At 40.6% G+C, this 16,983-nt stretch overlaps 1 protein-coding gene across 1 annotated transcript in view; it reads right to left on the reverse strand.

The window, feature by feature from the left end:
- sema3fa (sema domain, immunoglobulin domain (Ig), short basic domain, secreted, (semaphorin) 3Fa) overlaps positions 1-2,025 on the reverse strand; it is a 46,048-nt gene extending 44,023 nt beyond the window's left edge. Inside the window, exons 1-2 of the mRNA XM_085406931.1 lie at positions 1,708-2,025; positions 167-320 (exon numbers count right to left, since the gene is read on the reverse strand). Coding sequence (XP_085263057.1) covers positions 167-320; positions 1,708-1,911 — 358 coding nt within the window. The 5' untranslated portion in view covers positions 1,912-2,025. The remainder of the gene's footprint in view (positions 1-166; positions 321-1,707) is intronic.
- Between the last annotated feature and the right edge of the window lie 14,958 nt (positions 2,026-16,983).

The raw sequence follows: 16,983 nt of genomic DNA on the forward strand, positions 1-16,983 counted from the left end.
GGGACAAACGGCAGGCTTGCCAAGACCTGAATTCAGTCGGTGCCAGCAGTTAACCCACGAAATCAAAGAGTGCTGACCGAAGTGGCAATCAAATCTGCATGTCTGAAGAGAAACACAGAACTACACCAACTAGGTCACAGACACTGCATTATTTTCAATATCTTACCTTTGAAGGACAGGAAAATTCTGGGAGCAGACAGGGGCTCGCTGGGAGGGGGCAGCCCCCCAGATGATAAAGCTAGTAGGGCCAGCAACCAGCACAGTTTGTCCCACAACATTGTTCCTCTGTTTGTTAACAGGGACAAAGGAGAATCCAGGAGCTGAGGGACAGACAGGGATGACCATCAAACAATGAGCAAAGCCCTTTCAATTCACAAAACTCGTACAGTAACCAACTCGTAGTTACTAAAGTAATTTGGTTGTTTCCTTGCAATCAATGGTGCATTATGCAGCTACTTTTGCCTTCATTAAAGTCAGACCACACAGAACAGCAAGCAATGAGTGAGATACATGGCAAAAAATTGGATATGAATTAGTGTAGTTTTTTTTTCCTTTTTAAATTGGTTGCCTATCATATGGTGGAATCGCAACTTGATCGTTTCATTTTATTAAGCAGGGAATGGGCTGGAATCTCCTTCCAGCTGAAAATACCGCTGCCCGCCCCTAGCCACTCTCTGCAGATCTTTACTTTTCGAAACAGTGCAATGAAACGTGTGTATAAATAAACGTTTAAGAGTTTAAAACAGTAACTGTTAGTTTATAGCGAGAGCTTCGTTTCACCCGTTGTACACGGAGCTGCCCCCTCACGCCTGGCGCGCACCGGCAGTGCTCACAGACTAAATCACAAAGCGCATCAACATGCTGTTATCCGCCACAAAGAGAGCTGAAGATAATGTCCTCATAAAAGAATCTGAAGAGGTATCCGCGTGTGGATCAGGCGGCACAAATGCGCGTAACGCCAGCGCAAAAAGTCACGAGAAATGCCATCTGAAGCGCCAGATTTGGAAACAATAAAAAACAATTTTGGCGAAGGTGTTTTGCCGTAATTGTCTGCGCATGCCACAGATGTTGTAAACGCGGATCCGAGCATGAGGTCAAACTGTCAGTCAGGGTTTAAGATCAAGTTCCACATTAAGCCCCGAAGGCAGAACTCCAAAGCCGACCGTTAACCAAAATAAAGCCTGACTTGGCTTTTGAGTTATGAGGACACGAACATGAACCACGTGTCATTTATAACGTTAACGGGGATTTTAAGCGGTCAAAAAGAATCCGCTGAAAACTGCACATACGTTTCCTCTGAAGGTACGACATCACACGAAGTCAGAACTTTTAAGGTCTTTAAAAGAAACTCGCACTGGTGATTAAACACACGCTGCTCTTGGCTGTTGCAATATTTCAAAACAGTATTTCAGAGTATCGCTCATTAAAAACGACCTCCCACACGCGCCGGAGAGCCACACCAAAATATAAATATGCGCAAGCTTGTGCTAAACACGAAAATTTCTAATATTCAAGGAAAAATTATTTTACAGACATTTCAAATACATCTTCTATTTATTACAGATTCTATCTTGCACACACGGAGACATTCTTATTACTCGATTCCATTAAATGTGGCTTCCTATTGATTTAAGAGCGCATCTGTCAGAAAATAAATACTTAATTTAACTTGTCATGTAGCTGAAAAGCACTTAGATTATGACCTACCGTATGGTGACGTCCAGAGGATATTATGATATAGCTGGTCAGCACTGAAAACCATCCACAGATTGTTTGAGCTCCTCTGTCCGCAGGCAGGAGTATCAGTGTATCCGCCGCAGATCCCACACGATTATCCCAGAGCCAAATAAAGCTTGGGTTTAAATCAACTTGAAGCGGCCGCCTTAACTTGAAGTGATCTCTAAATCGCATTAACAGAATCTGTATTTTCCAGTCAAGAAGGTGACCAAGAAAGAATTGTTCCTGGTGCGTAGAAGGGAGGATCTTCAACCGTGCGCAGCGACGCTCAAGTGTGTAGTGCTGGGAAGCGGCTTTTGCAGGTGGATAAGCTGAGGTCTCCCGGCTGTGGACACACCCATGGGGGAGGGAACCTACCTTTAGCATCCGTGTGCGTCGTCCCTGCTCAAAATTGAAGAGAAAACGTCTCTGCTCTGCACCTTCATACACTCCAGGTGGCTACAAAGGTAAACTTACTCAAAAGAAAGCATGACGCCTGCAAGTTAGTGAGTTTTCATGTTACTTTCCACATTGCATAGAAGAGTTGTCGCGCACCCTCTGCTACAACTGTCACAACCACTAACTATAAGTAAGCCTCACAGAAGAATCAGTTTTTACCTTTAATGACTTGCATCAGGGAACATCTGCATTCCCACTGCCTGTAATAAACATATCACATTTTCCATATATTCAGAATCTTCTGGAATTTTAAGTGTTAATAGTAGAGCATGAATAATGCTGAGTTTTTATTCATGTTCACTCAGTGTTTTCATATCTGTAAGCATTTATCTGTGTGACAACAAGGCAAATTAAGTTAAAGTTTGTGGTAGATCAAAACAAAAACAAAAGTTCCTTTGAAGCTCTCACACTAGCTTAATAATTCTAATTCAACACCACAAGACTTGATTTCATAATAATAAACACATATAGAATCTAACACTGAATGCAGGGAACCCGTGATAATGTCTGAATGGGCTGTCCAAACTACAGCAATAATAGTCACACAGCTCTTTAGAGCTATAGTACTGCACATCCTGCGTGTCCAGTAGTCTTGTCCTGGCAGTGTCGTTGTATGGAATAGGACTTCCTCTTTTTGAATGCCCCATGAATCACTCACTAGCTTTTTTGACTCAGGCAGATAAGAAAGAAACAGAACAGCTGAGATGAGAGCATGCTCACGTTATTCACATGAGAAACTGTTTAAAAAATGGCCAGATGCAGATGAGGTAGATTTCCCCAAACACCTTGGCGACCTGACAGTGGATCCCTGGCTCTCGCCTCAGACAGGCATCAGATATTCATGGGCAAATGGAGCCTTAAATCTTTTAATCTCACTTGATCTCCCACCCAGATCACACCGGCTTATTTTGCTTCTTATTCAGTCAACACACAATGCAGCTGATGCCCAGTGTACATGCTTATTATTCCATAAATGCTACATGCAGTAGCTTAGGTTTCATGCAATGTTAGGGGATATTGCAATTGCTTGACAGAGCAGTTGTAGAATAGTACAGGAACATAGAGGGTATAAATGCCCATTCAGTCACAGCTCTAGACTTGGTTTGTCATTTGCTATGTGTTTGTTAACTTATTAATACGAATGAAGGATCATAAAATATTTCTGTAAAATGTGTGAAAAAAACAGTGACAATTGCATATTTATTATGTTACTTTGTCCTCAACTTTATGTTGCAGTAATTCCTTACATAAAAGCCACTAAAGTACCCTTTAGTTCCACAAAAAAAAAAACCCTCAAAAAACTACACTGATTCTCTGGGTGAGATTTTTGAGTTTTCTGTCCTCTGAAAGATGTCTTGGAAAGACAATCACCGCATCAGGCTATGCAAAAGAGGCTTCATAGTGTGCCTCTTGGCTTTGATGCTCAAAGCAGAGAAAGGAGGAGTGCTCTGCATCAGCATTTGCCATTAGAAGTGTTAAATTTCCCCTGATATGTGCAAAAAGCTCTGAGAAACAATTACCCCCATACTCACGAGCTTGTGCGCATAGGGTGGGTGATACTGATACGTTTCAGTCCATCTGAATCTTGTGCAATCTTGAAAGACCATCAGACTCTCGTTCTCATGGATATAACACAGTGAAGCACACAGCTTAACATGTACAGGTGGCTATTTGTGTTTGAAGGCTGGAGACACCAAATAAATAACAACTTTTATAGATATCTGGAAGAAAACTTCAACTCCCATAAGACCCACTATGAATAAATCAGTAGGAAAAAAAAAAACTTTCTCTAAGGCTCACGTACAAGAAGTTCAAACGACCTCCAGTGAAATGTGTGTGGACCAGCCAAGTTTAATTGTGTCATTACTACTTTTGTCTTTTATTCCCAAATTGATCTACTATTTTTTTCCTCTTTTTGCTCTTTCTTTTTGTCTTTACTCTTCTGTCCTAAAGCCAACAGCTGCATGTTGTTTCCTATATTTCTTTTTAATCAACAACATTATTCCCATCTTCAGGCCTCTGGTGGCCTCACCATCTGTCACTTGCGTGAGACTAGAAGAAAGCAATTATTGAACCCTGGCTTTGAGCAGCGCCCGCCTTCATGAAAAGTCCCTCATGCTTTCCAGTTCTTCATCCAGTTTTCTGTTGCAGCTATCTGAGGAGTAAAATGCAACAAAGTTGAAACCAAACATCAGCATTAGGTGCCAGACCGCAGAAGTGAAACACTTAGAGGGGTTTTCTGAAATGAGATGTTAAAAGTCTTTTGCTCAGCATGGGGAGAAACCAGGTTTAATAATGTGAATTTGAATACTGCACTGTGGGAAACTCTTAAGTTTTGTTACAGCTATTACATCACTTCACCTGTTGGCTGTTTTTTTTAATATCCCTGTTAAAGAACAATAACAGCAAACACTAATTTTGCCGCTCTTCACTCTGACACCGAGTTGAACACACACATCTATTTAAAAATGTTGTCATTTTCCTGGAGGACATGAAAGCAACACTGCATAGATTACTGCTATCACTCTTTCAGGGTTCTCTGAGCATTTTGTTTTTAATAACAAAACACTGTGCATTTATTTATCCACTGCAACATTATGATAAATAACAGGAAAAGAAACTGAAACTACACTAACATTTACAGTGGAGGTTTTAATGGAAACAGGTGCCCGTAGAGACTAGAAATCCAGACAGCATGAGAGCAGAGGTCATTTTCTAATATGAGTTTCATTATATTTACTGAATTCTTCCTCTAACCTTTTGCCACCAATGACTTCATCATTCCTGGAAAGTAATTATTAACAGGCTGCGACAACCTCAACCTCGGTCCTCTGGCTTTGGCAAATTAACAGCTGTTCATAACTGATGAGGTGAAGAAACAAGTGCAGCCCCGCACTGCTGTGCACATCTGCATTTACACCACACACACTCACACGTCTAAATGGCACAGACAGATGTGTGCCGCACATCCTCACACAACTGACCGTTAACCCTATGCTAGCAATACACACACGCGCAGCCGAAGATGCTGCGACACGGAGACTGGCCCATGGCACACTCCGAGGGACGCATCGATTGTGTAGAATTTAATGAGGGAACATGTACTCATCCCTCCACCTCACCGGGAGAGCTGTTACCTTTTGGTGTGATAAGATATTAAAAATTCACACTGTTTCTGTAGCGCTTTGACTGGTATGGCAGTATGCTCATTAGCATTTAAATAAGAAAAGGATAACACTGCACTTCGCAGAGTCATACCTCCTTCACAAACCTAGCAAACAGAGGAAAAACTTGAATCAACCCTGGAAACTTCGGCTGCTTTTAAACAGTTACATCCTGGGAATAGTTACTAAAGTTGTACGATTGTTTTGACGTAACTCCTCTAGACATTCACATTATGTTATGTTGCGGTAGTGTGTTGAAGAATGAGCTCATTCATGTCAATTTGTATTTAAACCCAGAAACATAAAACATCAGCAGTTCTAGATGTCTGTAAAAAGCACCGTTTCTCTTGACTGTGGAAAAGTAAAAGTGATTTAGTGGGAATTAGGCCATTTTTCTGTTCATATACTTAGCAAAACAATAAGAAAAATGTAACTGAACCAAGCACTCAAATAAAAAAATGCTGACTCTGAGGTCAGTTTCTTGTTTTTGGAGTAGTTCCAGTTTTTTTTCTCTTGTTAATAGTAAAACCACATTGTGTGCTCTCTTAATAAATACAGCACTATTTGTCTATTATTCTTTAAGTGCACTCAGGCCGACAGGAAAGACATTCAGTCCCAGTTTCTAGATTTCCATTCAAACCACACACTACTTGTGAACCCAGACTAGAAAAATAACTCGTATTTACCCAATTTTTGTTGGCCTGGCATCATATTGACTTTAACAATTAAAGACGCAAGACAACGTAATGTTGCAACAATAGCCTCAGTGTAATGCTAACAAACACACAGCATTGCTTTTGCTTGCTAAGTGAATCTTTAATTAGATGTGTATGCTGTAATGTAAATTCTGTTTAAAATGTACTTTTTCTACAATTGCTCACATATGATGTGCCTGTTGAGCTGTATGCTAGAGATTAATGCTGCTCTTTTCTTCTTGCATATTCCCCCCATCCAGATCTCACTGTGCTTGGCTGATTGTCATTTTTCTGCTTGTAGTTGTTCCTCTGTCTTTTGTCAGAGAAGCTGACTATGACTCAGCTGGAGCTTTGTGGGGCTAAAAATGGGACAGCTGCCTTTTTTTAAAACGACACAAGTTTGTCTCATTGTATCTGGCTCATATGTCTTCTGCCTGGGAACACAGGGAGGAGGGCAGCTGTGGTGGAATGATTTGGTATGAATTAAAGCTGTTTCCTAACAGGCTCCACAGGGTCTGATCCTGCCCCTTGCTTTTCTGGTGAATTCACTAGACCACTATCGAGTGTGCATTATATCATCTCCCTCATTTTTGTTATTCTCAATAAAATATACTGCAAATAATAATAGTAGTTTTCTATTTAGCATGACGTCATGGATGAAGGTGACCCAGCCGTGCAACCTTTGGTTGTTTGGAGGGTGTCTGTGTCTGTGTGGGTTGTAATAGTTTTCCCATGCAGTGTTTCTGGCTTGAGTTTCCTGAGAGTCTAGTCTGTCAGTCATTCTTCATCAGCATCTTACCGCAAGTCTCTGGCCAGAACAAGAGACTAAAATGACTTCTTTTTGTCCTACTTTACCCACTGTTGTCTGTGGTCTCGAATGGGGAATAGATAAAACTTAATTGCTACTGACATAGTCTAGTTTTAATTACCACAACACTAAATTGGATAAACAGAATAAAATGGATGGCTAATTGGTCAGATGAATGGATGGATGTTTTTTAATTACTTAAAGAGAAAAAAATTAATTGTGCAAATTTATTAATCCATTTCTTTCTTTTTGAAGTTTCTTTCAGCTACTCAGAGACGAAGACAAAACTAGGATGGAGGTCCTCATTTTTCTCATTCTCTATGCTGCCAAGCTAGCAGAGGGAAAAGGGGCAGTATGTAAAACTGGGATGGAGCTCTATTATATAGCATACTATTCAATCTAGCAAAAAGCAAGCAGTTCAGCCTGTATTGGGGTCCAAATAAGGAAATAGGCCATGGAAACAGAGAAAAGAAATGAGAGCAAAGACAAAAATTACATTTATTTCCAACTACCATACGTATTTACTTATTTATTACACTTAATTGTATTCTTATCTATATATTCTTGGACTGTACTACGAAAGTTTCCTGTTTATCTTGTACTGGGCCTTTTGTAGCTCTTCAGTTCATCCACTATCTGAAACAAGCTAATTTATCTTTAATCCCCTTCCTTTTAAGCAAGCTTTCTTCTTATTGATTGCCCCTTGTAAACAGAAAGCTTCCACCAGAAGTTGGTGGTGCTGCTGGGCTCATAGATGGGTCTGTGTTCCTGGGTCTGGATTAACATTTAGAAATACTTTGTATCTAATATCAAAGTGAACCAAGTATATAAAAAAAGGAAACCATCTAACGTCAAGTGGCTCAGAATGATTTCCTGCTGTCTCATCATTTGCAGCTTTGACCACGATTAATATGACCATCTGCCACTTTAAGAGTAAATATGAAAATGAGGAAGAACATAATAGATCCCCTTTAGTAATGATTGAAAATAAAACGAATTTATTGCAATGCATTTGTAGTTTTACTACAATATAACTTTAGCCCTAAATTAAAATCATCATGGTAATCCATACTTGCAACAGCATGGTACCATTGTTGCTTCTAACATGTTAGCATACTGATGACAGCATTAAGCTTAAAGCTCCACTGTGCATATACGGAGTCACGGAGCAGCTGGCATGGCTATCGACTCTTGTTTACAGCGTCTGACTAACAAGGACAGGCTCATACTGGTACAGGGTTGAAAGTTTGGATACAAATATATATATATATTTATGACGCTTGAATTTTTTGATCTCGCTTTTGCAATTACTCTACTCTGGACTATGCTGAGTCCCTTGTCCTTCACCCTTCCCTCACCCAACCCTCCCCATCTCATCCTCCTGTCATCACTCGCCCTGATGAGGCTGTGAAACAGGTGGCTCAAGAATTCAAAATGACATAGGAGAGAAGGGGACCAAACAGTTGTGTGTGTATGTGCATGTGTGCGTATATAAGGGAGAAATAGAGAAGGACTTTGCATGTGTATCTGTGTTCATGAAAGACAAGAAGAAAGTGAGATGCCAAGCAAACACAACAATAGCAAACAAAGCACTAATTTAGCTATTTCAGATTCTCCTCACTGCCTAAACTGAGAGCCTGTTGCCATGAGATACCTAAATTTAAAAAAAAAAAATCAAACAAACAAACAAAAACCTTAATGAAATCCATCTTGATGAAAACCATAGACTCTAAAGTATCAGAGATGAATGGCTGGGGAAAAAAGCAAAAGATTAAATGATTTCCAGAAGACAAAGGCATTCGTGAGTCTGAATGTGCTACGATCAGTTGAAGCAGATATAGCGACTTGTGATGATAAGAGAAAATTTTTTCTGTCTAACACGAAGGTGCTGTTTGGTTACATGTAACAATGAGCTTACGTTTGTTTCAGCTCTGCAGAAGGAGAACAAATCTGTCTGGACATCTGTTCCCCAAACTGCCAGCACCAGTTGTGTTGGTAAAGATCCTGTAGTAAGTTGTCTGGAGACAGCATGAAAGATCAAGAGCATATTCTTAACTATGTTTTTTCTGCTAGGCTTAGTTAGCAATTTAATTAACTGGAAATGTTGCAGGGATGTCACAACTGTCAGGGGCTCCACATCCAATCCCAGAAGAAAGTCGCTCAGTCTTATCGCTTCTTATCGTGTCTGCTTTCCCATCAATGCCCCCTCCTCCTCACACTCAAATTACCAGTTTGTCTCACACATTTGACAAAAAAAAATTGTTTGCAGCACTGATGATGATGATTAGTCATTCATGTTCAAATTACAGCTGATTTTGCTTTCCTTACAGCTGTGGTTCATCTCATTTTTGGAGCAGTGCAGAAAGTCCAGTGCAAAACTGTACTCAGAAAAGAAAAACATTTAGTTTGGTAAAACCTAAAATATCATATCAGTTGCTTTATCAACATTAAACCTGAGCTTTACAACATGTTGACAGTTTTATGGTCTGCCACTGGGGATAGTGTCCAGCCTCAGACAGCTGCCAGTAATGGGCACATCTGGCTCTTGATTCTGCAAAAAGAAGCTGTTGTTCCAGTAGTTGCCAGCCAAAGAAAGCTAACCCCATTGTCTTCTCTGTGCAACCATGTCGGCCAGATAATTTGTCTCCGTGGTTTCAGATTTGTAATGAAATGGACGGAGGCTGTGTTTTCCGCAGTTTGTATGTATCTGTCATTTGTGGACTGTTGCTTCTAACCCAGACAGAGGAGACACATTTATTCAATTATTTTACACCACATGGATACCATCTTTTGAGCTGAGTGATAGTTGATGAATTGATGAATTATTGAGCAATACTGGATTTGCCAAAATCCCACACTCCATGTGTCTCTTCTCGTGCATGCATACTGCATATATTATTTCATTGTTTCTTTCTCAGTCTGAGTCCGAGGATTTTTCTTTGCAGTATGTGCTCCAGAGGTTGCACAACCGCCAAACTCCATGTGTTTCTGACACAAATGAACTGCCTAAGTCAGTTCATCCAGTGTGAACATGTTTCGGTATGTTATTAGCATAAAGTATGGTTGACAGATAATACTGCTGAATAGTAATTAATAATACTAAAGACAGATCTAGCAGTTACACAATGTGAACTGTTTTGTATCTCTAGTCTGTGTGATTTTGCAGTGGCTGTAAAGGCATAAAGATGCACTGCTTTATAAAGTTGACAAGCTCATTTTCAAATAAAACGAGATGTTACTGGAAACAACAGTGAACTTGAAAAGTGGATTGAAACACAGGCAGCTGACAGGCTGGTGCTGAGTTTGACAAGTTAATTCAGTTTTCGTTGGAGGTCTCAACATAGCTTCCTTTTCTAAAACATTTTCAGTACACACTCCTCCACACATTCACTTGTGCTCGTGCGCACGGGGAGACACATTGTACATAAAGCAGCAACACATGTAGACAGCAATCTGATTGGAACAGTGGAGGCGATCAGGCAGACAGCCTAGGGAGAGGTGGCGCCTGTCATGTGGAATGGATCTCATTAAAAGTATGCCCCAGGTCACACTTTGATGGACGGGGAGACGTCAGTCATCTGCCAGCCAGATTAGCTGAGACTGAAACCTCGTCCTCTCTCTCTGCCCCTTGAGAGCTCACAGCATACCAAGTGGGTCCGGCCAGACTTACGTGCGCCCCCCCAGCCTCTGTCAAACCTCTCACCTCTGGGTTGCCAATCACAGAAACCCACAAGCACATCCAACTAAATTGTGAAGGAGAAAAACAAAACAAAACACCTGCTGTGTTAAAAGGCAGGTGCTTCCAGGCTGTTTCTTTTGCCTCTTGTTTGAGGCTGTGTGGCTGCCTCAAAGGCCGTGTCCCCTGCCCTGTACACATTTTTACTCAAAAGAGCCTGAATAATCCAAACAGTTTTCTTATGGTTGAACATGCCTTTGCCATTGAACTTGATAACATTCTCACATAGTGCACTCTTAAAATGTAAAGCGTGAGGAGTAATACTCCTTTACTAACAGGGACACAGATGTATACTGCTTATTATTAAATAAATCTACACTTCTATATGCGCTCCATTCTTGGGCTTCCTGCATGCACTCAGTTTCCTTTCCACTTGGAATATTGTGGATGTGTTTATAGGTATCCCTCAACCTAACTGCTAACCCGTTTCAGTTATTAGCACATCTATAGTTTCATAGGATTTGTGTGCTGGTCTTTTTTCATCATTCTGTATTACATCACTTTTTTCATGTTGGTTGTCAGCACTGTCACACAGGAGCTCATGGACACTGTAATGACTTAATGGGTTTATGTTATTGAAACTAGATTTATTCATATGGGTTCATGCTTAGTCCTTTTGCTTTTTTAAAACTAATTTTTTCTTGGTCTTCAGGAAAGTATTGACAGGTGTCCCCCTGCTGTAAATGAAGCAGTTTGCAAAGTGACATGTCATGTGTTTCTCTGGCTACAGGCTGAGGGGGGGAAAGCCACAAATTATGCACAAGATGTCCTTTAGCATCTGTTTAAGGCAATGGTGAGACAGGTCTGTCATTCCCAACTCATTACATATGTGCATTTTTAAAAGACCTCCTTCTTAAGCACACTGGGGTCTGATGTTTTAACTCCAACTATGATTTTTTTTTCCTTAACCTAACCTCAGCCTAAAGTCTTACTTGAGCTGAGCCTAGTTGTTTCCATGTCTCGATAGCCCAAAAAGCTGATTCTGTTCATCTGGAGTTTTCAGTGGGAAAAACATTTCGTCACTCATCCAAGTGACTTCTCAGCTTCTCAGACTTCTCAGCTGACAGCAGGTTTCTCCAACCTTATAAACAGTTCCTTTGCATAGTGACTGAAACCAGCACCACTGATGAACAATGGGATGTGAGGTCAGTTTCTTGATCATTAATATGCAAATTGTAATTACCATTGACCAACAACCACTGATCAGTGACAATTGATCAATGGCCATGAGTACCATTCACATAGAGTTGGGGAATGGCTGCAATCGCAGGTCCCCTCCTCGATGGTCTTTCCCTTTTCCCTTTCCCTTTTCTCGTAAATGCCCTTGGCCTAGTTTCATTATGCAAATGTACTGTTTATAAGGTTGGAGAAACCTGCAGTCAGCTGAGACTGTAGTAGTCACTTAAATGAGTGACAAAATTTTTCTCCCACTGAAAACTCTACGCCCAGATAAACAAAATCAACTTTCTGGGATTTCCTTACCTGGATGATTGAGCATGCATCAAGACATGTCTTGATAGCATATTAAACTAAGTGCTTGTAGGCTGTAGCCTCAATTTCCAGACAGTCTTTACAGACTATAGACTTTTATATTTCTTCACAAGGAGGGCTATTTTTTCTCCAAGAATACCAAGAAATCATTAATAAAACCAGTTAAAAAACAAAAAAGAGTTTGCTGCTGAGATAACTTCATTGAATTTTTGCTTACACAGCAATGTTTCCCCCATAACCTAAAATCTCTCTTTTGTGTTTGGGGGGAAATTCTGATTGCAGCTTACTAAAAGCTATGTTTAAGATGCGCTGTTTCTAGGCTTCTGCTTATTCTGCCGTTTCCTCTTTTTGGTGTTGTCTAGTAGAAAAAAGAGCATGTGCTCTAATCATACAGTGACCTACTGTTTATCCCAACATTCCCAAGAGTTCATGTCTCCAGCAATAGACCTGTGGCATGATGCCCAGGACAGGAGCCATGGATGGCTCACTTTGACAAGCATGCTAGTCAAGGCTGTGCTAGGTTCACTCGAAGCAGATATGGATTCTCAGCAATCTCTGACACGCCGGTTGACGTAATTCTAAGTCAATTTGAATTACATCTAAATATGAAGCTGGTAAAATTGAGAGATAGTTTTGGCAAAAGATGGAAATGGTTTGGGCTATTTACAGAGCTGAGGATGGCTGCAGGGAATGTGTGTCAGCATTTAAAACTTACTTCAGCATTTTGATTTGTGACGACTCCTGCAGAAGCATGATGTCTCCCACATTTAATCCATGCTGTACTCTGACCAGCATGCAGTGTGTCATGCTTCATGCATCCCGCATGATAAAACCCAAAGGCAGTTAAGGCTTCCTTTGGCTTGCTAAGGCGTTGCCATCTCCAAAACCAAAGGCCCATGCAGCCTTTGCATGCTACAGTCACACTAAGGAAAACAGTGATTGGAGGCCATGAAACAACCAAAATTATTGTGAGCTTGTTGCCTTTTAAATTGCTGCTTTTAAGACGGGAACCAGGTCTGTCAGCACTCACAGTCAGCTGCTGTTTTCAAAACCACTTTGGTGCGTCAAGACAGATTACTATTAGTTTGTGATTGAATGGGGGACCAAACTGGTAATTACATGTAACCTGTTTGTGATAATATGATAATTAACTGTGATAAAATTTACAAAAACTGTAAATCCACATATGCACAAATTCATATTATTCAGAAATTCAATATTAACTACTTCAATTCAGAGTTCAGCCTAAATGTCATAGATTTGAAACAGACATTCAGAAATTCCTTCATAAATAGTGACGTCGTTGCTGCAGATGGCAATGTAACTGTTAAATGAAGTGGCCAGTCAGCAACCTTGCTTCTCTATAGGAAATAAAATACCAGTTGGCAACTAGTTAGGTTGAGCCCATTGGAGATGAGTTGTGCTCATGGTTGCAGACTGCGTTTATAAATTCAGTGGCAGTTATTTGCAAACCTTCACCAGTCTGAGAATGATTGCAGTCACACTGAGACAGAACACAGTTGTTTGGAGACAGGTTGTTTCCCACCAGGCGACCTGTGCAATTGCCTTGAGATTGAAAGTGGTCACATAGAGGTTGGGGATGCTGGACTTTCCACTTTTGAGTGACCAGTTGGTTGCCGTAACTTTTTGCAATCTGTTGCTGAACATGAAAAAAATCAATGCATTCACTGGGCAAGGAGAGTGTTGTCCCACTGCTGCGAACAATCCATATTTCCCTGGAGGTCTGGTTGTTGTAAACACTCAATTCTGACATCATTCACCACTTGAAATGCGTATTTAACCCGACTCAACTCAGATGCTGCTGATATGCAGCTCATGTGGAGTTGCTTCCTTTGACTTTTCCCAAACATGTCAAACTGCAGCACTAAACAGAGTGCTTCCAGGCTATACGGCTCTCTGTTTGTCATCATGTGACTGCTGCAACACCTGGATTCCAGCTGTTTGTTAAGACTTGTTGCTGCAATTGGGCAGATAATTAGGTCGCAGTGCTTGTTTGCATTCTTAACTGATTTCCATCCTTTTGTCATCTTTAGCTCATTAGTAGTTTTTTTCTGGTTTTCATTATTTAATACAACAGAGATAGAAGTTATTCATTTGTTAGATTAATTTACTAGAAAAATAATGAACTAGTAGCATCACAACAATAAGAATAACAAAATGTAAAAAAACATGAAATATTACGCAATCGGTTACTTAAAAATGAGGGAGAATGATCAGATTTCTTCACTAATACCAGCAAATCCTCTTAGCATGTGTTTTACCCCTAATAACTGATGAGTGCACAGTGCACTTAGTACCCAACAATTCATGTCTCTATCTACACCCTTGCACTGATGTACACTGCTGTTGAGCAAAACAATAGATTTATGACTATCGAAATTAAATAAAGGGCTACTGATATTGTAAATATGTTTAGGACAGGGCACACTGGATTTATTGGGAGGTCACTAAGGGAAAAATAATGGCCTTGAAGATTTCATCACATTGGCTGAGGGGTCAGAGAGGGCTCAACAGTGGATGCGATATTTGCCTTCTTTTCCTGAGGGATTATGACTTTTAGACATCATTGCAACATGAGCTACTCCAGAACACCATGCTGAGCATTCCCTCCTGAGACACTCAGGACCTGGGTCACTTGGCTTTGACATGACCCTTCACCCTTCCATACTTACTTACCTAACTGATGTTATGTAAGTGGATATGTAAGGGAAGTGTTAAGAGGCATGCTTGTTTTGTTGCGTTTCTTTGAAATGTTCTGACTATATGGGTGAAGCGTTTTCATTTAGTAAAACACGACAATTAATTAGTTGAAGTTTAAGAGCTTGGCGACAATTTAGTTGAGATGGGGGAAGGGGGGGGGGGGGGGGGGGTGACATGCCTCAGGTGCAGCAGACCCTAGTGACTGCAGCAAGAGATGTTAAAGAGTGGTTGAACACAATGCATCAGTAATCACAATAAATTTACTAATCCCTTCCGGAAAACACTATGAGAAACCCCACATGCAGCTCTCCCTGAGGCACAAAGACCCTCAGCAGGCACATTTCTTTGACATCCCAGTAGTAAAGGTTTTTAGGGGGGGGGGGGGGAGAAGTGGAAGCTACTCATTATCCAAACAATCATTTTCAAATATTTAAATGTCAGGAAGTGGCTATTTGATGGAGAGGAGAAGGACGGTGGGATGCTTCTTACAAGCCACCAAATTAGCCAACCACACTCAAAAATATTTGCCCAAAATGCAGACTTTACTTTGATTATTTGAATAAATAAACCTTTGATTTTTAGATATTTCAGTTGCTTTTTACTCAGAATTATTATTTCATGTATATGAGGGTGAAGAATTGTTTTTTTGAGTGTGCACACTGCATTTAGTGTAGCAGGCAAGATTGCATGCCTATTACAATTAAGGTGAAATAAGAAAAGGTATCATAAGCTTAAACAATGATGATACACACCAGCATGGAATTTATAAGTTTTTTTATGGTTAAATGTGAAGTACAAATACTGAATTCCAACAGCAAAAATGCTACAAGCCTATAAATGGCTGAGTTTTCTCATTCCTCTGGGGTGTTAAGTGTTGTTGGCTTCACTGCACAGATATTGACACATTTAAGGTACAGCAGTGAATTAAACAGCAAGCTGACATAAAATTCTTTCAACAGTTTTTTTTTCAAGTGCTAATAGATACTCAGCTGGACTATCGCCATCTGCATCTTTTTCTCATTAAATGGTACTGGGTAGCCTGCATGTATTCACAGCATCCATGGAGAGCGAACGATCAAGTAATCAAGCTCCGGCCTCTCACAGGTTGTTGCCTTCCTTGCATTTCCCTCATCTGACTGTCACTCAGTACGATACTACTTTCTGCCTCCCTCCTTTAATCACCTGTCATTTCTGGTAATGCAAAGCGACTGCCAGGGCCATGTAGGAAATCAGCCACATCTTTAATGTCACTTCTCGTTAATAGAGAAAGTCAGGTAGGAGAGATGGGCACATTTACTGTACATTCGCAGGGACCTGGCTAAACCCCTGACAGCAAATTCCTCTGCTTTTGTGTGGGTATTTCCAGTTGCACTGCATTTTTTTAAAATGAGTCTTAAGTGACAGTTGGTTTCTTTGGCTGTTTGGTAACTGGATCATTTTGTTGACACTTCACAGATCGAAACAAAGATTGTTTCGGCACCTTCCCCAGTCCTTTGCTGTTCCCAGCTCTCACAGTCTTTCATAGTCCTTTATCTCCACTGACACAGCTGGAAGAGTTCTCCGACTCACCCACAATGAGCTCTCAGCCACAGCTGTGCTCGCTGCCTGCTGCCTGGTTCAATTTTTAATATTAATGAAGCTTAAGCCTGACACTCACCTGCAGTGCAGCATACGAGCGAGAGGAAGGGAGGAAGACCTCGTTCATGTCTGACAGCCCACCGTGGTGAAAGAGAGCTGCTGACACGCTGATAATATCAGCATCACTCTCTCCCTCATCCCTCTTACATGTAAAATATGTAATTTTAAGGCCCTGCACTTCAGTGCGTCAGAGCACATGCAGGTTAGCGTGTGTTTACCTGTAGCTGCATTTTAATCTTTTGTACTGCCTGATTACTTCCTTCCTCTAGTGTCCACTGGCTTCTTTTATCACAACATTATTTGGGATGCTCTTCTTTCATCAAGTCTGCATGAGGGATGATCACACAAATGCATTGGCTAAAGGGGCATATAGAGAAGAAATTGTAGCAGTAGCATTGACTGAAGACGCTCACATACCACTCACACAAAAAATCTTAAATACTAAATTATATTTCTATGCATGCATCAAGTCTTATGGTCTTACTCTCATGACTTAAGGGATCAGACAAGTCACACCAAGACAAGAGAGAAGAAAGAAATGCAACAGTTTCTCAT

The sequence above is a fragment of the Rhamphochromis longiceps genome, linkage group LG5 (genome assembly GCF_057381845.1).
Source record: "Rhamphochromis longiceps isolate RC_006_pf linkage group LG5, R_longiceps_female_GT1.1, whole genome shotgun sequence".
In the NCBI taxonomy this organism is placed as follows: Eukaryota; Metazoa; Chordata; class Actinopteri; order Cichliformes; family Cichlidae; genus Rhamphochromis; species Rhamphochromis longiceps.